Source organism: Salvelinus alpinus, chromosome 19 (assembly GCF_045679555.1).
Source record: "Salvelinus alpinus chromosome 19, SLU_Salpinus.1, whole genome shotgun sequence".
In the NCBI taxonomy this organism is placed as follows: domain Eukaryota; kingdom Metazoa; phylum Chordata; class Actinopteri; order Salmoniformes; family Salmonidae; genus Salvelinus; species Salvelinus alpinus.
Genome location: NC_092104.1, coordinates 51,294,980 through 51,321,459, shown reverse-complemented (window position 1 = coordinate 51,321,459; position 26,480 = coordinate 51,294,980). Strand labels below are relative to the sequence as shown.

General features: G+C 42.7%; 1 protein-coding gene across 2 annotated transcripts in view; it reads left to right on the top strand.

Annotated features, from left to right (window-relative positions):
• Positions 1-386: 386 nt before the first annotated feature.
• ccser1 (coiled-coil serine-rich protein 1) overlaps positions 387-26,480 on the top strand; it is a 106,578-nt gene continuing 80,484 nt past the window's right edge. For both annotated transcript variants that reach the window (XM_071353974.1, XM_071353975.1), the window contains exons 1-5: positions 387-558; positions 3,668-4,931; positions 6,882-7,075; positions 13,042-13,132; positions 16,172-16,292. In XM_071353974.1, the coding sequence (XP_071210075.1) occupies positions 3,689-4,931; positions 6,882-7,075; positions 13,042-13,132; positions 16,172-16,292 (1,649 nt within the window). In that variant the 5' untranslated portion in view covers positions 387-558; positions 3,668-3,688. The remainder of the gene's footprint in view (positions 559-3,667; positions 4,932-6,881; positions 7,076-13,041; positions 13,133-16,171; positions 16,293-26,480) is intronic.

The window sequence follows — 26,480 nt, the reverse complement described above, 5'->3', positions numbered from 1 at the left end:
TAAAGCTACATTTACTTTGTTTCTAAACATTTAGAATATACGTTGGGGTTATAAGTTATAGTCTTCAAGAATCAATGGGTACATATCATGCGTTTTTAAATCCAAAAATGGTTGCAGCAACTGCTTATTGCTTCTTTTATTATACAGTGTATTGCATTGGGGGCATTTATTTTACCTAGAACGTGTTTTTTAAAACCCACATTTAATGCACATGTCATAAAATATGAGTCATTGTTAATGTTTAGACAATTATGTTTTCATATATCATGAATCAATACAGGGTTTGACACTTTTCTACTATTACGCGGTGACTTTTATTTTTTTAAATCCAAAATTCCGCGACCCGGAAGTACTAATTTAGTGTAGCTGGTAGAGATTATACGTCATTGAGGTGCATTTGTGCGATAGATTATTAAATCAACCATGCTATGCAGCCACATGAAAATCTTACAGATATAGCAAAACTATCAATATTCAATCAATAGAGGTTTAAATATATTCAGACAAGCTTCGTCTGTCATTGGAAGGAGCAGCCTGGACATTGGAATTCAGCTGAAGGTAATACATTTCTGCTATCTTGACTAGCTAACTGCGGCTTCTTCGCCGGGACTCGCGCACACATGCGTGCACCTTTCTTTTCAGCCAAAAACACAGCGAGATTTGAGTCGTCTGTAGTTTTCGTATTATGGCAGTATTTGGTCCTAATTACTTGCCCGGACCATGATTTGCCCGTTCCATAAATAACATTGAGATTATGTTTGGACATTGGCATTTACAGCGTTGACGTTTGACAGCTCGAGCTGCTATCCTGTATTCAAATATGGAAGCTAGCGAATGTAAGGAGGTAAAATTGGTTTTATATTGGATATTCGGGTTTCTCCTGTCAATGGCTATTAAGCCAAGCATGCCATGACTATGAAGATGGTATATTCTGAATCAATTTAGATTAAAAAAAAATTGCTGGGTGTCTTTCAATCTTCAGTAGCTGTTACGCAAAGCGTGCTATGACCAAAACAATTATATATTCAAGAATCAGGGGAGAATATGTCAAATAAAATAAATCCACAGTTATTATTTAGAAAATGTGTTGGATTTTTTGTTGTCGCTTTCAATCTTCAGTTCAATTTAAGGCATGCCATGACTATGAAAATTATATATTCTAAATCACGGGAGGATGGACAAAAATTAACTTTATATTTATTTACATTGCTTAGTTTTTCTTGTTGTTTATGGTAACATTTACATAGTCATGGCATGATTTGTGTAAGAGCTATTGATGATTTGAAAAATTGAAAATAAGAGATTGACAAAATAAAAGCTTTTTTTTTTTTTGTCCATCCTCCCTAGATTGTGAATATATAATTTTCGTAGTCATGGTACGCTTTGTCTAAGAGCTATTGATGAGCGACAACCAAATATCCCCCGAATATCCAATATCTTTTTTTTTTTTTACCTCTGTAGCTAATGTTAGCTAGCTGGCTAAATTCATAGCAAGGTGACAATTTACTAGCTACCTCATGATGTTACTCCAGATTACATCTAGTGAGTTATCAAGATACCCACATTAACATTTTAATAGTAATGTGTACAGCAGCTGTAGTTTGCTACATCATATACACCAGTGCAACAACTGTCAGTGTTTTTCAACAGTGAATTAGCTAGCTAGGCTAGTAGTCATATTACTCCATTACCTTTTTGGAAGGGATTTTTGTGGCATGATTGACAACATTACCTAGCTAGTGCATTGCATTCAACTTTAGACCTAGTTAGTCTTTTAAAGATGAGATGATGTGCCTATAGCCATGTTATAACTCCAAAGATGAGGCTTTTTACACATTTTGAATTATTTATAAAGGCATTATAAAGAATACAAATTGGTAAAAAGCCATATTTTTTGTCATCATGGTTAATGTGCCTAGTGAGATGATGCATAGGTCCTGCATTCCATGAAGACAATAGCATTTATAGTACAGTATCTTTTTGTTTGTATTGTTACGTGTTTTAATTTTTTATGCAGTTAAGAGAAAATTCTTATTTACAATGACTGCCTCCCCCGGCCAAACCTGGATGACGCTGGGCCAATTGTGCGCTGCCCTATGGGACTCCCAAACACGTCCGGGTGTGATACAGCCTGGATTCGAACCAGGGACTGTAGTGACGCGTCTTGCACTGAGATGCAGTGCCTTAGACCGCTGCGCCACTCGGGAGTCCGAGTGTTGTCAGAAAACTCCTGTCACTTTCGGGTTGTTCCATTTGATTCCAACAAAGATTTTCTATTATATTGACAAGATAGTCAAGTAACCGCTCTAACAATGGAAATGAATGTCCTCAAAGATGGAAGGGAGGTGAGATCAGATGGGACTCTTCTAGCCAATGAAAGAGCAAAAATATTTTTATATGACAGTGGTTCCACACATTCCCATGACAAGGGAAAACTATTATTTGTATTTTATTCTGTTATATTCCATTATAATGTTACTATAAAATATGTGTGCTCCAATCAACTGGGGTGCGGTCAAAAAGTGATTGAAATCAAATGGAATCACCCATCCTTTTGCACACCTTGGGTCTTCCATGAATTGAGAGCTGTAGAAAGATTTTTCATGCCAAGACATTACATTACTTGCCTAGTAGGACACGTGATACACAGTAGCATTAAAAGTAGTGCTCTGTAAAGGGATTAGGATGCAATTTGGGATGCTGTCTATGGCATGTTTATGTTGATTTCATTTTGAAATCAGAAATACCCCCCCCCCAAAAAAAGAAATTCACCAGCACTGTCAAGTATGGGCATGACAGAGTATTAATTGCTTGTGTGATTTATTAACATTGTTTGCCAAGTAGCTTATTATAATAAAATGTATTTGAGATGTCACTAATGTTAGGCTGATGATATCGATGGCCTCCTAGTTCTAAGACTCTTCTGCAGCTTTTGTACTGTGTACGCAATCTTTCCAGTTACACTTAGCCTAACTTGTGTTGAAATTGACTAGGCTTATTAGACATTCATATTGAATCTTCAACTCCAAGTGAAAATAGACCTTACTATCTCTGGTTTTTCTCTGTGGGTCTTTGCTCCATCCATGCAATCAGTAACGCGTTGGAGGTAGCCTATCTGTATTTTTCATAGAACTTCTAAGTTTGATAATACCCCCGTGGGCCATTTTTAGCCGGGATATGCAAAACATTCTATTTGAATAGGCCAAGATAAGGCTATAGTAAAGTTAGTTGTTGTTTTATTTATGAGGTATTGTGTAATTCTATACATGTTGTGTGATCCATCCATCATACTCTTAATTATAGGTTTCCGGAATTTTTTTCCCCTCAGTTTTAAATTGAAATGTGTGACTGAGGACAATACTGTAGGCTGCTATATAGGTTAGATTTGTTGCATTGAAATGGCTACTTGGCCTATTTCTTCTATTTTGTCACTCTAGACAATACCATGTCTATCTATCTTACAGAGAGTATAAATATAGTACACTATATTCACACATTTTTTTTTGTAGATTACATTACGCTTGTAGCCTAATAGTTTCAGTAGGTTGTCAAATGGTACTTTTGGAAATGCACACAAGGAAATGGACAGTGCATCTTCAGACTGATGGTTGTGGTGTTTGTTGAGGTTGCGTGGTTTCTCTCTGACTGTGTCATGTCTGTTTTGCAGAGTGACTGCCGCTGAACCTTGATGGGCGAATCAGGGTCGCGCCGCTCCACGCTCGTCTCCAGGCTGCCCATCTTCAGGCGGAGCGTAAGTAAGAGGCAGGACTCGTTGCCCTCCTCCCCATCCTCGGCCGGCGTGGGCAATGGCGTTCACACCTCGTCCCCCTCCAGCACCAACTCCAGCAACAGCAGCACGGGCAAGCGCCGTAGCCTGTTCCGCACACCCTCCATCAGCTTCAGCAGCAAGAGGAACAGTGAGCCGCCACGCATCCAGACCCCTCCTCTGGACCCAGCCCAGGACACCAACAGCAGCCAGAACAACCCTCCGCTGGGCTTCCAAGATGGCGCTGTGCTTCCACGGGCCAAGACGCGCCACTCCTTTGGCTTTGGGGGCCACCGGCAGAAAAAGATCACCCGCTCGCAGACTGAAGACTTTGAGAAGGTGACCTCCACGGCCAATAGGAACGTGTTCATCAACTGCATCAGCTCAGGTACCAACGAGGGCGATGACTCTGGGTATCTGGATGACTTCAGCGGCGACAGCAAGCGCTCGTACAGGCAGAAGAAACAGCTGCTGCCCAAGTCCTTCTCTGCCCACCACCGCTTCTCCAAGAACTCTGAGCAGTGCAAGCCCCCAGTGGTGAGTGTAGTGCCGCCGACGTCAGGGGGTACCCCGGGCTCGTGGCCGGGCGAGCTGCTGGGGGAGAGCTCCCTGCAGTCGCCCATTTTGTCTGAGGACCGCACCACGGCCCTCACCCCCTCCGAGTTTAATGTCCCCATCACAGAGGACTCTGTGTCTGAGGTGGACGTGCTGCTTGCCCCCAGCCTCGCCGCCACGCCAGACAACTTCAGCCATGTCGTCTCTACCTCCCAGGTGTTCTTCATGCCTGCCCAAGCTGCCACAGACAAGCCCCTACTGCCAGACACCAGCACCGCAAACACCACAGAGTCTGAGACTGCAGTCCCTGTCACAGAACCAGCAACAGCTGCAACACCACCAATGCCACCGGAACAACCAACACAATCACAGGAAGAGAAGGAAGAAGGGGAAGAGAAGGAGGATGTTGTGATGGTGGAGGAGGTCAGACCAGCGCAGACGGAGACTAGTGAGAGCGAGGCAGGCCCAGTGCGTAGTAAAGGCTACCATTCCAATCCAGAGCAGTCTGAGAGGAGGTCCAGGAACACAGTGCTCATCCAGGAACCAGGCAAGGGAGCGTGCTGCGGTAGACATGAACCCAGGTCATGTCACCTGAGGAAACCCCACACAGGTAAGAATTGAACAATTAATTGAATAACATGCGGAGTACTGATCGATCTCTATGCGATTGACTCATTGATAATACAGAGGAGGCGCATTGCTCTTGTGAAAAGCTAATTGTAAATTACTGACATGTATACTGAACAAAAATATAAACGCAACACGTAAAGTGTTGGTTCCATATTTCAAGAACTGAAATAAAAGATCCCAGAAATATTCCATATGCACAAAAAGCACAAATTTGTTCACGTCCCTCTTAGTGTTTCTAATTTGCAAAGACAATCCATCCACCTGCCAGGTGTGGCATATCAAGAAGCTGATTAAACAGCGTGATCATTACACAGGTGCACCTTGTGCTGGGGACAATAAAAGGCCACTCTAAAATGTGGAGTTTTGTCACACGATGCCACAGATGTTTCAAGTTGAGGGAGCATGCAGTTGGCATGCTGACTGCAGGAATGTACACCAGAGCTGTTGCCAGAGAATTGATTGTTCATTTTTCTTCCATAAGCCGCCTCCAATGTCGTTTTAGAGAATTTGGCAGTATGTCAAACCGGCATCATAACCACAGACCACGTATAACCACTCCAGCCCAGGCTCTCAACATCCGGCTTCTTTACCTGCGGGATTGTCTGAGACCAGCCACTCGGACAGCTGAGGAAACTGAGGAATATTTCTGATTTAATTAAGCCCTTTTGTAGGGGAAAAACTAATTCTGATTGGCTGGCCCTGACTCCAAAGTGGGTGGGCCTATGCCCTCCGAGGCCCACCCATGGCTGCGCCCCTGCCCAGTCATGTGAAATCCATAGATTAGAGCCTAATGAATTTATTTCAATTGACTGATTTCCTTATATGAACTGTAACTCGGTAAAATCGTAAAAATTGTTGCATGTTGCGTTTTATATTTTTGTTCAGTATATTTTGGCCAAAGTGTTTGTACACAGTATTGCCTACCACCGTTTGAGACTGAATTTGTGTTTTCGGTCACCTACAAATAGACATCTTCTGTTCAAAGTGGTTGAAATTTACACTGCTTTCACATTCAGAAGGCAGAGGTATGGTCTACAATGTAGGCTATACTTTATGGACTCTTTGGTTGGATGATGTTGAAAGTACCAAAGTCAGATCGACAAGACTCATTAGGGGGTTGAGCAGCACTATTTTAGGCCCACGTGCCTGTTCTCAGTACAGTGGGAACTATTTCCTCTTAAAGGTATATTTATTAACCAATGGACAGCAGTTTCCTAAGACATTGTAGGCTGTAGTCACACCTGGATAACACCTCCTGTGCAAATTCCTACCCTTTGGCTATGTCTTTCTGAAATGGCCCACTAGACTCCACCGTTCACATACCAAACTTGAAACAGTATGGCACTGCTTGTAACATCCTTATGTCTGAATAGTTTTCTGAAGACAACTGTTTGTGAACTGCATTGGCTAGTCTACTGGTTTTGGGCAGTGTTAGGCTATCCATAATGATTAACACAGCACTGTTATTGTTCATTTCTGATGTAAGCCTATTTCTTGTCTGTCTGTTGCTTAGGTTACTTTGTATTGGTGATAACACGTAAGTAGTTATACTTGCACCTGAAAAGTGTGCTCCGTGATGATGTAGATCTATAACCCAAATTCAATCAATTAGTGAAAGTAGCCTTATTCCCTCACTATATTGGAAAAATGCCTTTACATTAGTGTAAAGGTCATCTAAAATAATTTCTTTCCATAAACTCACCGAAGCTGTTGTTGCAAAACACTGGATCACTTCCAGCCCCAAGGCTTGTGATAGCCAATTGATTGTTTGCTTGTTTTTAAGTTTTTCCCCCACCGTGTAGTCTGCAATTGTTTGTCTGTGTCGCATTCGACAGTCTGCCTACTTGTCTGTTCGCCACTTTTTTGCCTAGCTCCCTGTCTCCACGTCAGCAAAAATATTATCACGTGTCTTGTGCTCTGCCCTCCACAGTGTCCATGTGCAGCAGCAGCGCCAGCCCCTACCACGAGGTGATGCGCATGGAGCGCCGGCTACGTTCCTCCTCGGAGGGTGCCGGGGGGCCACGGGGGCTCCACCTCAACCTCAAAGAGCCCCATTGCACTGCCGAGGGGAGCGTGCTGCTGAAACAGAGGACCAACTCGTCGTCCTCCAAGCTTGGCAGCCTTGTATGTGTTTACACTACACTACACTTCAGTACAGCACAGTTACACTAGGATTACAGTAGAGGACAGTGCAGCAGGGGAGCTGGCAATGGTGCTAGCGGATCCTCACTGTAGACTAAATAGCTTAGTCCATGGCCGCATCCTTCTCTGGATTACACTCTCACACGGGGATAACAGCCCGCCCTAAATTAAACAGACTAATCATCTAACTAACTGTGCTGCAGATCAGTGCAACAGGACAGCAACTTGTCACTCAAGGGATTGCGCCTGCCTCCTTCCTGTCTGGCCACTCCAATCCACATGTCTGCGTAAACACCCATGCTTTTGCAGTGAAAGTACTCATCGTGCAATGCAGTGGTTCCCAACCAGGTACTACAGGGCGCCACCGGGCAGAGCAAAATTCAGTTGGTGGTACAGTAAACAAAAAAGCTTGGGAACCACTGCTGTAGTGCACCACATTTTTCAGGCTTATACTAAGATCTATTTCATTTTCGAGGTGGCTCGACAACCCTCATCTTCCATACCCAGAAAGGAAAGCACATGTGAAATACGTGTGGCTAATATGTGGGGCTAAGTCTGCGGTCGATAAAATCTAAGTGGCGGCAGACTCTGCAGTCTTGTTTTTTGCTCTGGTGGAGAATCGTGAAGTGTGGCTGTAGGAGTGTATTACCAATTTAGTCTCTTTTTGCCAGCTTCTTTTTAACTTTGTGGGAATAACAGAAGGCAGTCCAGTGTGACGAGTAGAGCTTCAGTGAGCTAAAGTGTTCTCCATTGTCTGTTGAGTAGGTTTGTGCTTTCATGAGCAGTCAAGGGTGATGCAGAGGTGGACTAAAGTATGTTTTCTGGACAAGTACAAGGCAATACCTCCCTTCTCTGTGTCATAATTACAATACACTCAACAGCCAACAGGATATGCCTGCTCTGTCTTACACTTTGGGTACAAGATATACATATAATCATTCTAAACTGGCAAAAGTGCCTCAACTGTTTTAAGTGAAATTTTATTATGTTCGGTACATGTATTCACTTCATACGACATGGTTAGAGAACCGTGTGGATGTTGAAGGAACTAGTAAAAAGAACCATCATACATCAAGAGATTGTTAACTAACCCATTTTTCAAAATATGTGGGAATTGTAGTCTCCCCTGGCCTGTAGTAGACTGGTAAGGAAAAATTTGAGTACTTATTTGAGTGACACACTTTGACACTAATCTTTTGTGTGAATGGGTACAAACTAAGTCCATTATTATCTATATGAATAACCCCTCCTTAACTCTCATGAGGGGTGTATTATTCACTAGGATCCAAATGGGCCAAACTGGGAGGGACCTACTTGAATTTGTCCTGTAGGAAACGCTTGTTTTATTACTGTGCAAAATGTTTTGCTATGGTGTGCGCTAATTAGGACTGACCCTATTTAGTTGTCTGGTCGATTGTTTGGTCGATAGGCTGTTGGTTGACAATATATATATATTTTTAGTTGAGCAGTGTAAAATATATTTTAAATGATGGCACACGAGACACCTGTCAGATTCATGCCTGTCTGAGTAGACATTGCAAATGGCACACCAGTATCACCGGTAGTATATTTACCGTTAATTACCATAATTTCTAATCGACAATATTTATTTGGTTATGGTAATTTCCTGTTAATGCATTCAATATATTATTATTACTGTCTTGTCTTTGTAGGAGTGGACACGTAGTTTGCAGAGCGCACAACCTAGGCTACACTTATGATAAAAAAAGTAGTGGTTTATTTCATTCCATTATCCAGTTGTCAATTTATTCATTGTCTTTTGTTTAGAGCGCTCCTGACAATCTTGAGTAAGGACGTGCACCAGATTACGCATAGAAGTAGGCCTAGGCTACCTGTCCTGTGTGCAAATGTAAGCTTATAAATGTGCCCATTTGGGGATCTGATACTATTTCTGATTGACTTAACTCACCATCACTGTGGAGCTTCTCAAAGTAATGTTTTCTTCGCCTCAAACAGCGAGTCAACCAAGTCTGTTTTTACATCCATTGATAATGACAATAGTTCCTCAACATAGCCAATTTGAAAAGTCTTTAGAGCTCTCTCCCTTTCCATAACCACTCAGCATGAAAGGGGGAAAAAATGTCATGCTCTGATCTGGTGGAAACATCATAAAATAGGCCTACCTGATTACTTGTTATCCCTTGTGCAAATAGTTTACAGCTGTGTCTGTCCTGAGCTCACTGGCGTGGGAAACTAAGGGCCCGGAATATTTTATACAATGTCGCAAGTTTGCTAGCACGAGCATCTGGCCGGACCAAGTTAATAGTTGACACAATGCCTCTCGGTCAACCAATACACCCCTGGATTCTGCACCTCTGCAACGGTACATTTTTCTCTATTGGTCCTTTTGAATTAACTCCACAGGCACAAAATGTATCATATCTACTGACCCAAAGTCTTTCTATGTGCAGAATAAGAGACACCTGCTTATTCTGAATGTTTTCCATATTACTGAGGTTGGCATTGATGAAATAGATCCTTGTTTTAACGAGCCACAGTTTTTAAATCTCTATTAGCATAAAGTTACTCACTCAAACATTATTGCTCTGTAAAAAAGGTCAGAGCTTGCACAGTGAAGGAGTTTTAATACACATCTATTACTAGGGGATGACATTAACACGCTAATTTAGCTCCAAATGATGTATATAATAGATGTAATTTTACAACAGTGGGTGAGGACTGACTCCCTGTTCCAATAACTATTACTTGAGAACGCCTTAGTTGAGCATAAGGGCTATATTACCTCTTCATAAGTGGAGGCTAATCATTTCCTTCAAAGGTATTATACTTTATGCAGATGCTCTTACACTTGACTTGAGCTTGACATTTAGGGTCAGTTTCCCAGGCACAGATTAAACCTTCAATTGAGAATCTCTATTGAGAATGCTTCTTAGACCAATAATAGTCTTAAAGGGATACTGGCTATTAAGAACGGTATGACAGTGGACAACATGAGCTTTGTTTGGACATAATGATACTGCCTGGTTCTGATTCACATTGATGTACCCAACTTTAAAGGGATACTGTAGAGATTCTGGCAACCGTTTTTCTACTTACCCTAAGTCGGATGTACTCGTGGATACCATTTGTATGTCTCTGTGTGCAGTATGGTGACGACACCACTAAAAAGTAATTACAAGATGAGTAAAATAGGTTTCCTTGCCCATGAACATATTTTGTTGGAAATGTGGTACACTACGGTGACATTTTGGCTAGTTAGTAGTACACATCCATCTTACTGGAATTGTGTGATTTACCAGTGATAACTGCATCACATTTATCTCTCAATGTTATCCAAATGATATGAAATCATTTTTATTTGTTTTATTTTTTACCCTACCTTTAACCTTGCGAATAAGAATCCCTTAGATATTTTGTAGGTAATTCATATTTTCTAGCTTCTGCATTTCCTGTGCACCTTGGATATTTCCTTCAAATTTTTACCAACAGACCAACAATGGTAACCATTTTTCTGTGTACCGCCACAAGATGGCAGTGTATCCCTTTGAAACATGACAAAGGGAGAAGGGGTCGTCATGTACATGATTCCTCAACCACTGCTTAGAAGTGGATGTCTTTGAAAATGTCATCAATGTTTACTGGGTCAATGGCTTCAAAATCTCAATGGATAAGGTCATTGATTATGAGATTGGATTTTAATAACCTTTGCTTTGGTGACCCGTTATGGATCCAGTACAGCCATGAATGAACCCTTAAAATACATACAGTACCAGTCAAAGGTTTTTCTTTATTTTTACTGTTATCTACATTGTAGAATAATAGTGAAGACATCAAAACTATGAAATAACACATATGGAATCATGTAGTAACCAAAAAAGTGCTAAACAAATCTAAATATATTTGAGATTCTTCAAAGTAGCCACCCTTTGCCTTGATGACAGCTTTGTACATTATTGGCATTATCTTAACCAGCTTCATGAGGAATGCTTTTCCAACAGTCTTGTTCCCATATATGCTGAGCACTTGTTGACTGGTTTTCCTTCACTCTGCGGTCCAACTCATCCCAAACCATTTCAATTGGGTTAAGGCCAGGTCATCTGACGCAGCACTCCATCACTCTCCTTCTTGGTTAAATAGCCCTTATACAGCCTGGAGGTGTGTTGGGTCATTGTCCTGTTGAAAAACAAATGATAATCCCAATAAGCGCAAACCAGGTGGGATGGCGTATCGCTGCAGAATGCTGTGGTAGACATGCTGTGTCAGTGTGCCTTGAATTCTAAATAAATCACAGATAGTGTCACCAGCAAAGCTCCATCACACCTCCACCTCCATGCATCACTGTGGGAACCACACATGCGGAGATAATCCGTTCACCTACTCTGCGTCTCATGAAGACACTGCGGTTGGAACCAAAAATCAGACCAAAGGACAGATTTCCACCGGTCTAATGTCCAGTGCTCATATTTCTTGGCCCAAGCAAATGTCTTCTTCTTATCGGTGTCCTTTAGTAGGGGTTTCTATGCAGCATTTGGCCATGAAGGCCTGATTCACGCAGACTCCTCTGAACAGTTGATGTTGAGATGTGTCTGTTACTTGAACTCTTTGAAGCATTTATTTGGGCTGCAATCTGAGGCTGGTAACTCTAATGAACTTATCCTCTGCAGTATAGGTAACTCAGTCTTCCTTTCCTGTCTCGGTCCTCATGAAAGGCAATTTCATCATAGCACTTGATCGTTTTTGCAACTGCACTTGAAGAAGCTTTCAAAGTTCTTGCAATTTTCAGAATTGACTGACCTATGTCTTTTCTAATTTTAGCGTTTCTTGCCTTAATATGGACTTGGTCTTTTACCAAATAGGGCTATCTTCTGTATACCAGCCCTACCTTGTCCCAACACAACTGATTGGCTCAAACACATTAAGAAGGAATTAAATAACACATTTATTTTTTAACAAAACACCTGTTAATTGAAATGCATTCCAGGTGACTACCTTATGAAGCTGGTTGAGAAAATGCCAAGAGTGTGCAAAGCTGTCATCAAGGCAAAGTGTGGCTACTTTGAAATATATTTTGATTTGTTAAACACGGTTTTGGTTACTACATGATTTCATATGTGTTTCATAGTTTTGATGTCTTCACTATTATTCTTCAATGTATAAAATAGTAAAAAATAAAGAAACCCCCTTGAATGAGTTGGTGTGTCCAAACTTTTGACTGGTACAAAATGTCAATGCAAACAGTGACCTATAACGAAGCGTTTATGAAGTCCTCTTATGTTTTAAGTTTGTCTCTATATCTCTAGTGTATCCATAGTAAACTGCCAAAATGATGGAAACACTTGAGTTAATGAGGGATACAAGTATATTGAAAGCAGGTGCTTCCACACAGGTGTGGTTCCTGAGTTAATTAAGCAATTTAAAAATGCTGTGCAGGCCATTATTTTGGCTACCATGGCTATGCCCCCATCCACAGGGCACAAGTGGTCACTGAATGGTTTGATGAGCATGAAAACGATGTAAACCATATGCCACGGCCGTCTGTCACAAGATCTCAACCCAATTTAACACTAATGGGAGATTCTGGAGCGGCTCCTGAGACTGTTTTCCACCACCATCAACAAAACACCAAATTATGGAATTTCTCATGGAAGAATAGTGTCGCATCCGTCCAATAGAGTACCAGACACTTATAGAATCTATGCCAGGGTGCATTGAAGCTGTTCTGGCTCGTGGTGGCCCAATGCCTTATTAAGACACTTTATGTTGGTGTTTCCTTTATTTTGGCAGTTACCTGTATATGTCTGTATAGTGCCAGATCCCCCCCCACCTAACCTTACAAGATAACACACTGGGCCCTAGTTATAGTCAACTCCTGACCCTACTCTGAAAGTAAAGTGCCATGCATCAAGCTTGTTGTTAAACTGTGTCCAGCGCACCGAGTCATACAGATGTCTCCATTGTGTCCTCAGGATGTACTGAACAATCTGGGCTCGTCTGAGCTGGATGAGGATGACCTGATGTTGGACCTGGACCTCTCTGATGACCAACGCCAGCGTCACGGTATGGACACTCCCAATCCATTCAACAGCAAATCCACCGGCTTCATTCCGAATGGCATTATTCCTTACATAGTGCACTTATTTTTACCCATCAGGCTCTGGTCAGAAGTAGAGCACTATATAGGGTGCCGTTGGGGAAGCAGCCACCCTGCTCCTCTACTTCAGCCACTTGTTCAAGGAAACTTGGAGATTCTAGAATGACCTCTATATGTATCCAAGGACACACCCAAGTTCAAGCAGGACTAACTTGTTTGATCAGATGTTTATGATAGTTCTACTATAACTAAACCAAATACACTTGCTAGGACAGTTTTAAGCCCGTTCAGAAGGTTTGTTCCCCCAGCATTGCTATCATTAGTTCCTTGATATTCTCATAACACTTAGCAACAGAAATGGTTAAATCTCAAGGCTTTTGCTAATTTTTAAATCATTGTTTAAATCATATTTTCTCAGCAGCAGAAGACTGATTTAAAACAAGTGTTGAGTGCGTCATAGGGAAGTGTTTTTGTAAGGATTTGTTTTTATTTTCTTACATTCACAAACTTTGTGACATAACCTCACTGGTTTTTATGTATCCTAAAGATATATTATGCATTATGTAAAGAATTGCAAAACAGAAATTACTGAGAAACAATTAATTGCCCTTGTATGAATGCAAGATGAACGCAAAGATGTAGCCTATTATTAGGAGCAGGATGTGTTTGGTGACTTGAGTGGAGACAACAGGCCAGATATGCCCCTTAGTTGACTCTTATCTAACGGGAGGTCTGAGTCAGTTCAACAAGACTTTCATATCTCTAGGCATGCAACATCTACGCAGGCTTGGATAATTACCTTCAATCTTAATTCTCTTAACATCCCTCTTTTTGGAGGTTGCATCAGAACACGCAAAAGTACCAGTAAACATGTACTGAGGGCAAAGCCTCTAGACAGAGAGCTTCCCAGGATGTCATCGCTAATACACACAATTTTTTTTTTTTGCATAGTACGTTTTTTCTTTATACAGTGCATTCGGAAAGTATTCGGACCCCTTGACTTTTTCTACATTTTGTTACGTTACAGCCTTATTTTAAAATTGATTAAATTGTTTTTCCCCCCTCATCAATCTACACACATAATGACAAAGCAAAAACTGGTTTTTAGAAATGATTGCAAATGTATAAATGAAGAAAAACTCACATTTACATAACTATTCAGACCCTTTACTCAGTACTTTGTTGAAGCACCTTCATGGCAGTGATTACAGACTCAAGTCTTCTTGGCTACAAAGACTTGAGCACAACTGTAATGGCTTGGCTTGGCACAACTGTATTGGGGGGTTTCTCCCATTTTTCTCTGCAGATTCTCTCAAGCTCTGTCAGGTTAGATGGGGTGCGTTGCTGCACAGCTATTTTCAGGTATCTCCAGAAATGTTTGATCGAGTTCAAGTCCGGGCTCTGACTGGGCCAGTCAAGGACGTTCAGAGATTTCTCACAAAGCCACTCCTGCGTTATCTTGGCTGTGTGCTTAGGGTCGTTGTCCTGTTGGAAGGTGAACCGTCACCCAAGTTTTGAGGTCCTGAGTACTCTGGAGCAGGTTTTCATGAAGGATCTTTCTGTACCTTGCTCCCTTCATCTTTCCCTCGATCCTAACTAGTCGTCCAGTCCCTGCCGCTGAAAACATCCCCACAGCATGATGCTGCCACCCATGCATCACCGTAGGGATTGTGCCAGGTTTCCTCCAGACGTGACACTTGGCATTCAGGCCAAAGAGCTCAAACTTGGTTTTATCAGACCATGAGAGTCCTTTAGGTGCCTTTTACTGAGGAGTGGCTTCTGTCTGGCTACTCTACTTTAAAGACCTGATTTGGTGTAATTCTGCAGAGATGGTTGTCCTTCTGGAAAGTTCTCCCATTTCCACAGAGGAACTCTGGAGCTTTGTCAGAGTGACCATCAGGTTCTTGGTCTCATCCCAAAGGCCCTTCTCCCCCGATTGCTCAGTTTGGCTGGGTGGCCATCTTAGGAAGAGTGTTGGTGCTTCCAAACTTCTTCCATTTAAGAATGATGGAGGCCACTGTGTTCTTGGGGACCTTCAATGCTGCAGAAATGTTTTGGTACCCTTCCCCAGATCTGTGCCTCGACACAATCCTGTCTCGGAGCTCTACGCACAATTCCTTGTTGAATGGCTTGGTTTTTGCTCTGACATGGACTGTCAACTGTGGGACCTTATATAGACAGGTGTGTGCCTTTCCAAATCATGTCTAATCAATTGACTCAATCAAGATGTAGAAACCTCTCAAGGATGATCAATGGAAACAGGATGCACTTGAGCTCAATTTCGAGTCTTATAGCAAAGCGTCTGAATACTTATGTAAATAAGTTATTTCTGTTTATTTTTAATAGATTTGCAAACACTTCAACAAGCCTGTTTTCGCTTTGTCATTATGGGGTATTGTGTGTAGATTGATGAATTGTTTAAGGATTTTTTTTAGAATAAGGCTGTAATGTAACAAAATATGGAAAGTCTGAATACTTTACGAATGCACTGTATACTAGCCTAAAAGGTTCAGACTGTGCTGTGAAATCCCTGCAAAGAATTGATAAATCGCACACTTAAAGTGAAGTGACGATGTGACTTACTGAAAGAGCGAATTAAGTGGAAAGTCTCTCACACTAACTCAAATTAAAGCACACCAGACATGCCCACACACACACACACAAATGCATGGATGCTCCTGTTTTAGTGCTCTCAGGTGGCTGCTTGGCATTTTTATTAAGAACCAGGCAGTTTCACAGCAATTTATTTCTGATTTTCAAAACTGTTTTCTTAGTAGTTTCTGCATTAATTAAACGTTAAAACAGATGCCATTGTGTATTTTACTCTGCACTGTGAATGTAAAGGAAATATTTGATTTCTGTGGTATAGTGTTCCCTTTTAAATACTAACAACACTCGTTATAGCATATTGTCCAGGGTGGACTACTCTAAGCATGTTGTCAACTCTGTAAACGCAAGCCTGTTGTGCCACACGGCATTGACTCAATGGTTTTGTGTGTGTGTAGTATTCCGAGAGGACTCCAGCCAGTCCCTAGCCTCCTGCCTGAACCTGATGCACTCCCCACTGGAGCCCAATGTAGACAGGATCCCTGGCAGGGAGGCCAGAGACACCACCATCATCCACAGGTGAGAGAGCCCTGCATCTATACCTAGTACATCATACTACAGCTCTCACTACACCTATAATGCTCACTACAGCTCTACACCTACACTACACTTAGACCTACACTTATAACACTCACTACAGCTATCACTCATCCTTCACACATTCCCAACAGTGAGCAGTCACTGTATTTCCATGCAGAAAGGAAGGAAGGCTCATTACAACTCCTTAACAGAAAGTCCCATTGCTCTTTATAGGAAGCCGTTATCACACAAAGCCATTAGCGCCAAACGCTTCCTTCCAGGGGTGGAACTGATTAGGTAGAACAATGAGAGCCACGAACAGGCATGGATAAAATTCTCATTGCAACTAAAGCATTGCTATCTTAATTGTTTTTTATTAGAGAAGCCTTTTGATGTGGCCTAGCAGGAAACGCTGATGGAGATTATTGCGATTAATGTGTAACATGTTATGTGTACCCCATGGAGATTAATGTAACGTTCTGACTATAACTATTGTTCCCTGAAGGAGGGAAACGAGGTACAACATACTATGGGGAGTTGCACTTTCACGTCTTCGGTTGTAATCATGCCTGACAAGGCCAATGAAATCTGTGTCTCACTGGAAGCCCCACCTTCCACAGGTGATAAGTGCGAGGCTTGGTTTCATTCCTTCAATTTAATAGCGCTCTTCACAGAGCCCAGGAACTGGCGGCGTTGGGCCAAATGGGTGTTGTACAGTGTTTGCTCCACTAAAAGTTTTGTGATTATGCTGCGGGACTTAGAGGTAATTTGTGGTTTAGTACGGTACCCTGCGTCACAACTTCATTGCTCCAGACCAGCGCAAGGGGGAGTTAGAGCACTGATTATGCTTTTGGGTCCTACTGTGTCTCTAAATTTACATTTACATTTTTTACATTTAAGTCATTTAGCAGACGCTCTTATCCAGAGCGACTTACAAATTGGTGCATTCACCTTATGATATCCAGGGGAACAACCACTTTACAATAGTGCATCTAACTCTTTTAAGGGGGGGGGGGTTAGAAGGATTACTTTATCCTATCCTAGGTATTCCTTAAAGAGGTGGGGTTTCAGGTGTCTCCGGAAGGTGGTGATTGACTCCGCTGACCTGGCGTCGTGAGGGAGTTTGTTCCACCATTGGGGTGCCAGAGCAGCGAACAGTTTTGACTGGGCTGAGCGGGAACTGTACTTCCTCAGAGGTAGGGAGGCGAGCAGGCCAGAGGTGGATGAACGCAGTGCCCTTGTTTGGGTGTAGGGCCTGATCAGAGCCTGAAGGTACGGAGGTGCCGTTCCCCTCACAGCTCCGTAGGCAAGCACCATGGTCTTGTAGCGGATGCGAGCTTCAACTGGAAGCCAGTGGAGAGAGCGGAGGAGCGGGGTGACGTGAGAGAACTTGGGAAAGTTGAACGCCAGACGGGCTGCGGCGTTCTGGATGAGTTGTAGGGGTTTAATGGCACAGGCAGGGAGCCCAGCCAACAGCGAGTTGCAGTAATCCAGACGGGAGATGACAAGTGCCTGGATTAGGACCTGCGCCGCTTCCTGCGTGAGGCAGGGTCGTACTCTGCGAATGTTGTAGAGCATGAACCTACAGGAACGGGTCACCGCCTTGATGTTAGTTGAGAACGACAGGGTGTTGTCCAGGATCACGCCAAGGTTCTTAGCACTCTGGGAGGAGGACACAATGACAATAAATGACAATGAATGGGCGGCATACACAACAAAATTACTTGTCATGCGCAAAGTCCTTACTGACTTGTCAAAACTATAGTTTGTAAACAAGAAATTTGTGGAGTGGTTGAAAAACAAGTTTTAATGACCCCAACCTAAGTGCATGTAAACTTCCGACTTCAACTGTATGTGCATACAACTCTCGTGGAGGGCGCCCTTGCGTACTGAACGGTAGCAATGACATTCGGAGGTAAACCTCTAGCCATTAGATTGGCGCTCTCATGGACAGGCCCATAGGAACCAAATCTCTGGCCTCACATGCCAAACCTGCCTGTGCGCCCTGGGACGACAGGTCCGCTTTAAAGGTGAATGGTTTCCGTGAACCAAGGCTGCCTGGTCCAACGGGAAGCTACAAGAATCAATGATAAACCCTCCCAGCCACAAGAATGAATTATCAGCCCTCCCTATGAGATAGCAGATCTGCACCCGAGTTGAGGCAACCGGGAACATGCATCACCAAAAGTGACAGCAAATGCGCACTGCTCCGCAGCAAGGAGGGGGAGGGACTGTATCCCCCCCTGCCTGTTGAGTATGCAACTGTCGTCATGTTGATGGATCTGACCAGCACATGCCGGCCCGAAAAACTTGGGAGGTGCCTGAGCGCCATGTACATCATCAGAAGTTCCAGGTAATTGATATGCCGGTCACTCTGACACTGAATTGAGGACCCCTTGCACAACTCGCCCCACCCTTGGTGCGACGTGTCGGTCGTGATCATATTGCGGAACAACGCCTGGCCCCTGAGAACCGCTTGTGACAGTAGCCGGGGATCCCTCCACTGGGCCAGTGCTGAAGGCATGTGGGCAACTGAATCAACCGGTCTAGGTGGCAAGATGCATCCAAGCGCATGGTTAACGTTCAGCACTAATCTCCGGGGATAGAAAAAAGCAAAGGGGTCGGGCCTTTATGCCCCGTTCTAGACTTGTCCTCAGCAAGCATCTCAGAGTTCGCACTTTCAAAATGCTCTCAAACCAGCGGCTGTCACAGTCTGTGCACTTCAGTGATTGGATTTACCACCATCAACCTAAAGGATCCGTACTTTCATGTGCCCTTGTGCCCATATCACCGACATTTTCTGTAGTTTCATTACAAGACGATAGATAGTCTGAGTTTTTAGTCCTCCCATTCAGCTTGTCCCTCTCACCTTGCATCTTTTCAAAGGTGATTGCAGCAGAGTCAAGGGAACAAGCAGTGTTACACACATCCACACAGTGTTACACACACACTTGTTCCTGTACCCAAGAAAGGAAAGGTAACTGAACTAAATTATTATTGCCCCGTAGCACTCACTTCTGTCATCATGAAGGGCTTTGAGAGACAAGGTAGAGGTGATATGATCCTTATCTGACACCCTAGACCCAATTCAATTTGCTTACCGCCCCAATAGATCTGATCCAGGCTGATGTCCTATTTTCAGTGTCTAGGTTTTCTTTAAACCAGAAAAAGAGCTGAACTAAGCACCTCATAGGGACTAGTGAGCTACAGGCAGGAATCAGCAATGAATCCTAATAATGAGCCACCTATGCAGGAGTAGTGCCCTCTTGTGGACAGAGAGCGAATCACCCAACTTATTACTCTCACTCCTTGAACACCATTGAACGCGCTTCCAAATTAAGTTTTGCTTCCATGAGACTGTATGCACTGGATGAAGCCCAGCCCCTTATGGACTCAAGGGGCTCCAGCAATGGTTGACATAGCACACCGTTTGGCCATAACCAAACGTGGTGGCACTGTCGTCACAGTAATGTTTTTGTGGAGGGACTCACCGGTCGCTCAGACCCCTTCTAAGGCCCCTTGCTCCGGGGGTTACCCAAGCCAAGTGCTCGGAGGCTGTTTCCTCATCAGAAGTACCCACAAGCCCCACTCCCTCCAACTCCAGAAATTGGAAATAGGAATGTGATTGGCATAATGCTGGGTGAAATCTAGTAAGCTTCATTCACCTGAAGTTATGCATGCTAGCTGACGTTAGCCGTGATGAAGCTTCTAGTCTAGCCTCTTTGACCACAGCACGGGACGTTTTTTGAATAAACAAGAAAATTAAAGCTAGCTACATATACTAAACAAGACAGCTACCCAAGCAAGTCCAACTTTAGGAAGTCAGAACATCTTGTAGTAGCTAGCACGCCTCGGCAATTTGGATAACCTGGCTAGCACACTATGCAGTGTTTGTTAGTTAGCCTGGTCTCGATAGTCTACATAGGACCGGATCACCGAAGTGGGACCCGGACCCTTCTGGGAAGAGAGGCAAGCCGTGCTTAACCAAGGCAGACAGGAGGCGGGGGGATACCCACAGAACCTGGTCACCCTCTCTCTTTGAGTAGCCTCCCGTAACTGGCGGCAGAGGGCACAGGAGCCGGTGAGACAATCGACCCGACCAACGACCCAATCCATCTCCGCATCCCGCATCGGAAACACCAAGCCACCTAAAGCAGGGATCATCAACTTGATTCAGCCACGGGCTGATTTATTCATGAGGGAATGGTCGGGAGGCCGGAACATAATTACAAATAATTAGTAGACTGCAAATGGACCGCAAGAAGCCCAAACGGATATAATATTTGATTAAAACATAATCGTTTCAAACCTTGCTTACATTTGTATACGATCACGTATTATGCGTGGGAATACTTGGGAACAGATTTCCCAAAATTAAATGTGGAGCTCATGGAGCTGATTTCATGGTGTTTTTAGTCTTATGTTCAACAATAATAATTCTGAAAATGTAAAATGCGACTCCATGACTTCTAGCTAAGCTAGAAGGGGTAATCATTCTCCTAAAAGAGAAAACAGAATCACTTAAATTATCCCGTAAATTCAATGTGTGGGTTATAGGACTTGAAACTGTCATGGAAGCGGGCAACCCCACTTCTTTCATGAGCAATCTTTTCTATGAACTGTTCGGGCAGGAGAAGCTGGGTCCCATGCTGCTAATTAACATTGCGCACCGCACGGGTCCTCTCCAGAATGTCTCTTGTTGTATGATTATACAATTCCACAGTTGAAGTCAAACAGTGAATTGTTCGCCTTGCAGTGGAATCGGGGGCTCTGATCTATGCATAGAATAGGATCAGCATCCTGAGTGCCGACACTAAAACAGAGGGGGCGACCTACAACGAGGTAAGATCCCAGCTACACAAGCTAAATCTGAGATGCGGCTTCATCCACCCGGCAAAACTCATCTTGACCTTCCAGAACACAACACACACATTCTCCCCTGCCAAGGAAGCTCAAGACTTCAAGAATCACATCAAATCCAACACACAAGGGGACGAGTATGATGGAACCCGATCATGACTGGCTCAACAGGAGAATATTAACACAGTGACACTGCCAATTAATAAACAATGGACAATCTATTGATGTTCCACACGGACTGGGGCTGCTTCCTTCTGGGGCTTTTGTGGCATTGAATCCCTACATGGGCAAAATCTGGCAATATACACTATGTGGCCAGTTTATTAGGTACACCTAGTACTGGGTCGGACCCCCCTTTGTCTCCAGCACAGCCTGAATTATTCGGGGTATGGATTCTTCAAGGTGTAGCATTCAATCGTTGCTCAATTGCTATCAAGGGACCTAACCTGGTCTGGAAAAACATTTGCCACACCATTACACCACTGCCACCAGCCTGTACCGTTGACACCAGGGAGGATGGGCCCATGGATTCATGCTGCTTACACCAAATCCTGACTCTGCCATCAGCATGATGCAATAGGAACCGGGATTCGACGGATCAATTCGTCAGACTCCTCAATTGTCCGGTGTTGGTGATCGAGTGCACACTGTAGCTGATTCTTGTTTTTAGCTGATAGGAGTGGAACCCGGTGTGGCTGCAATAGCCCATCTGTGACAAGGACCTATGAATTATGCGTTCCAAGTGGGTGTTCTGCACACTACTGTTGTACTGTGCCGTTATTTGCCTGTATGTGGCCCGCCTGTTAGCTTGCACGATTCTTGCCATTTTTTTCTCGACCTTCTCTCATCAACAAACTGTTTCCGCCCACAGGATTGCTGCTGACTGTTGTGCGTGAAAAGCCCAGAGGACGTAAGTTTCTGAGATACTGGAACAGGCATGCCATGCACTGACGATCATACCACGCTCAAAGTCGCTTAGGTCAAACGCTTTGCCCATTCGAACGTTCAATCGAACAGTGACTGAATAGCTGTCTGCCTGCTTTATATAGCAAGCCACAGCCATGTGACTCACTGTCTTTAGGAGCGAGCCATTTTTGTGAACGGGATGGTGTACCTAATAAACTGACCACTGAGTGTAAGGTGGAAGTTATTCCCCTGCAAGTTTTTTTGCTACTGCTAATGAGAGTCCCTTATGGGCTAGTACACAATTGTTTTTATAATTTTTTATAAATGTATTATTGATGTCCCCATTCATTTCGGGCAGGCTATTGAATTTATCTCCCAGGGAGGACTTGGCCTACAGGCCATGATGAATTATTGTTTAGACTGCATTTCTTGCTCACATATCCTCTTTTTACATAGTATGTAGCACTTAAATGCTTAATAAAAATGTCAAGGGCAAATATATGTTAGTCATATAAACCATATTGCTAATAATAGATGACAATGGATTAGGAACTATTGCTCCTACAGCCACCGTATCCTATTTGACGGTTTAGGCTTGCATATCTGTTATTTACTTTTCTTCATTACCCACCGTAACTTATGAGGTTTGCTAACGATACTGTAAAGGTCTGAAAATTGTTACCTATTTTGTTTTAATTTGTAAAAAAAATAATTATACCTAAAGACAAAAAAATATGCTCCTAAGAGACTCCATGTATAAGGCTGACACTCTCTGTTATGCTGCAGCCCGGTAATGATAGTGGGGGAGTGGAGGGGGCGGGGGAATGGTTTACAGGGAGGTTTTCTGGGTGGGGAAGAACCAATGGGTGAGTTTCCCTGTGGGTCCTGCTTTTTGTACACATCCATTGGCTTATAACACTAATGATCACAATTTTGTCATATAATTAATTTTCCAATGCCAGCTATTCTCTTTTGGAATTTGGTAGGCCTAAATTGTCCTATCAACTGTTCCAGCTGTCTTGATATCCTAGCAAGAAACCATATTGATATAACAAGAAACACCTGCGTCATAAGGACGCACATAGAATGAAGAACCATTTCTACAATCTGGCTGCTTTTTCATCAGCCTCAAACAAAAGGTGTAATCATAATGAAACTCAAAATCACCATCTTGGGTAAAGGGCGAAGACCAAGAACGCAGAATCACTTTTCTAAAATGTATCCATAATGGAAAGAGAATTGCTTTTATTAATGTGCACAGTCCAAATTCATATGATCCAAAGTTTTTCGATTCTCTGAACAGCATATTGTTGGAATTAACTGAATTCCATCTGGTTATTGGAACAGACATGAATGCCATTTTGGACATAGGGTACAAATATAATAAGACCAACTACAATCCACATGCAACCAAGCACATAATCCAGAAGCAAACAAATCCACTTTCTACTTATTAAACAGGCATAAAACATTTTCTCAAATAATATAAAATCTATCTACACTTCTATTTTCTAAAGTCAGCAAAATAGAAATTAGACATGTGAGCTTGTCCAATCATCACGCCTACTACTGCCAATTACAAATGTCCGAATCTCCTAAAAGAGCCACAAAGATGGCGTTTCAACGTTTCATTACTACAAAGTCCTACATTCTGTCATCAATTTTAAATTGAACTAAATGAATTCATAATGATCCATATAATTTCAATCAATGACTCGTGGATTCTATTGGATGCCACCAAATGTTTTATAAATAATAATGCAACTGCATTTGCAACTGGGTTGAATAAATCACAATTATGGAAGATATCAGAATTGGAAATATTAACAGCGTAAAATTCAGACCAGGTAGCTATTACTCTTTCCAAAGTCAAGACCAAACTTAATTTATTGATAAGACAGAGAGCCGAATTTGCTATCCATTGAGTTAGACTCAACTATGGTAATCGTCCCAGTTGTTTACTGCCCAACAAGCTAAGCAGTAATGACCAATTAGCTGATACAGCAACTATTGAATCTGAAACGGGGGAATTACTATCAGAACCCAAATTAATCAAATATTCTCCTGCTTTTTATAATTCTCTGATTTGTAAATCCGCACCAAGCCAGACGAGAGCTTGTGAGTGTAGTTGAGTTGAGCGGTCCACAATCCCGCTCATCGCTCACCACTCCAGCGCTTCATGTCCTTAACAACCATTCCACTAAAAACCGCTTCTCGCTCACAAGAAGAAAAAAAAATGCTGATCCATATTCGCTCCATTTGTTAAAATCACAATTTAACCAACACCCATGTATTTTTGTGACTATCTGGACTTACCATTTGGTTTTAATGTATTGAAACCAAACCATATGATTTTAAATGAAAAGTATTTTAATAAACAACATGAAAAGGTGACAGTAAGAAGTGCTCATCATTTCAAATAGGCTACTTAATCTAATAGGCTACCTAATTAAACAGCATACAAATAGGTCAGGAGCCAGACATGTAGCCGAAGAAGGAATGAAAATAAATGATTTAGGCTATTATTATGTATTCATTTATTTATTATTAGCCTATTATTTCAAGGCTATAGCCTACAAATAAATACGTTGTGAATAATTTGCAAGTGCGACACAGTAGGCTGGCATGAACATTAAGCGCTCAACATTTAAACAACATTTTGTTGTATTCAATTATTATAGTCTATAAATTGCACATACAGTGCCTTCGGAAATTCAGACCCCTTGACTTTTTCCCACATTTCGTTAGATTACAGCCTTACATCAATCTCCTTATAATACCCCATAATGACAAAGCAAAAACAGGATTTTAGAAATGTTTGCTATTTATATATAAAAAACTGAAATATTAAGTTTACCTAAGTATTCAGACCCCTTACTCAGTACTTTGTTGAAGCACCCTTTGGCAGCGATTACAGCCTCAAGTCTTCTTGGGTATGACGCTACAAGCTTGGCCCACCTGTATTTGGGGACTTTCTCCCATTCTTCTCTGCAGATCCTCTCAAGCTCTGTCAGGTTGGATGGGGAGTGTGCTGCACAGCTATTTTCAGGTCTCTCCAGAGATGTTCAATCGGGTTCAAGTCCAGGCTCTGGCTGGGCCACTCAAGGACATCCAGAGACTTGTCACGAAGCCACTCCTGCGTTGTCTTGGCTGTGTACTTAGGGTCGTTGTCCTGTTGGAAGATGAACTTTCTTCCCAGTCTGAGATCCTGAGTGCTCTGGAGGAGGTTTTCATCAAGGATCTCTCTGTACCTTGCTCCGTTCATCTTCCCCTCGATCCTAACTAGTCGTCCAGTCCCTGCCGCTGAAAAACATCCCCACCGCATGATTCTGCCACCACAATGCATCACCGTAGGGATGGTGCCAGGTTTCCTCCAGACGTGACACTTGGCGTTCAGGCCAAAGAGTTCATCAGACCAGAGAATCTTGAAATAATAGCCTTGAAATACTAGGCTAATAATAATATAGCATAAATAATTCATTTTCATTCCTTCTTAGGCTACATGTCTGGCTCCTGAGTTATTTAGAGTGTTCTTGCTCACCTCCCTCACCAAGGCCCTTCTCCCCCGATTGCTCAGTTTGGCTGTGCGGCCAGCTCTAGGAAGTGTCTTGGTGGTTCCAAACTTCTTCCATTTAAGAATGATGGAGGTCACTGTGTTCTTGGAGAACTTCAATGCTGCAGAAATATATTTTGGTACCTTTCCCCAGATCTGTGCCTCGACACAATCCTGTCTCGGAGCTCTACGGACAATTCCTTCGACCTCATGGCTTGGTTTTTGCTCTGACATGCACTGTCCAACTGTGGGACCTTATATAGACAGGTGTGTGACTTTCCAAATCATGTCCAATGAATTGCATTTACCACAGGTGGACTCCCAAGGATGATCAATGGAAAAAGGATGCACCTGAGCTCAATTTCGAGTCTCATAGCAAAGGGTCTGAATGCTTATGTAAATAAGGTATTTCTGCTTTTTATGTTTAATACATTTGCAAAAATGTCTAAAACATTTCACTTTGTCTTTATGGGTATTGTGTGTAGATTGCTGAGGATTTATTTTTATCCATTTTAGAATAAGGCTGTAACGTAACAAAGTGGAAAAGGTCAAGGGGTCTGAATACTTTACAAAGGCACTGTAGGCTGTGACAACCTTAGACTTCAATAAAAACTAAACAAAAATTAGGCCTTTGAATTCACTTTAAGGAACACGAGTTTGGCCAGAGTCTGTGCCTTCAGGCTCATGTGATGGTGCCTGGAGAGCAGGCCAGCAGTGGAAAGTAACCTCTCCACACTTGCAAAGCCACTATGGATGCTAAACCACCCTTCGGGCCACTCTTGCCATGCTGGGCAGGGATGCAGAGTTTTTTAAAATTTATTTGTAGGCTGAAAAGGTTAAGCAAAATAACCCTATCAAAACAGAATTCT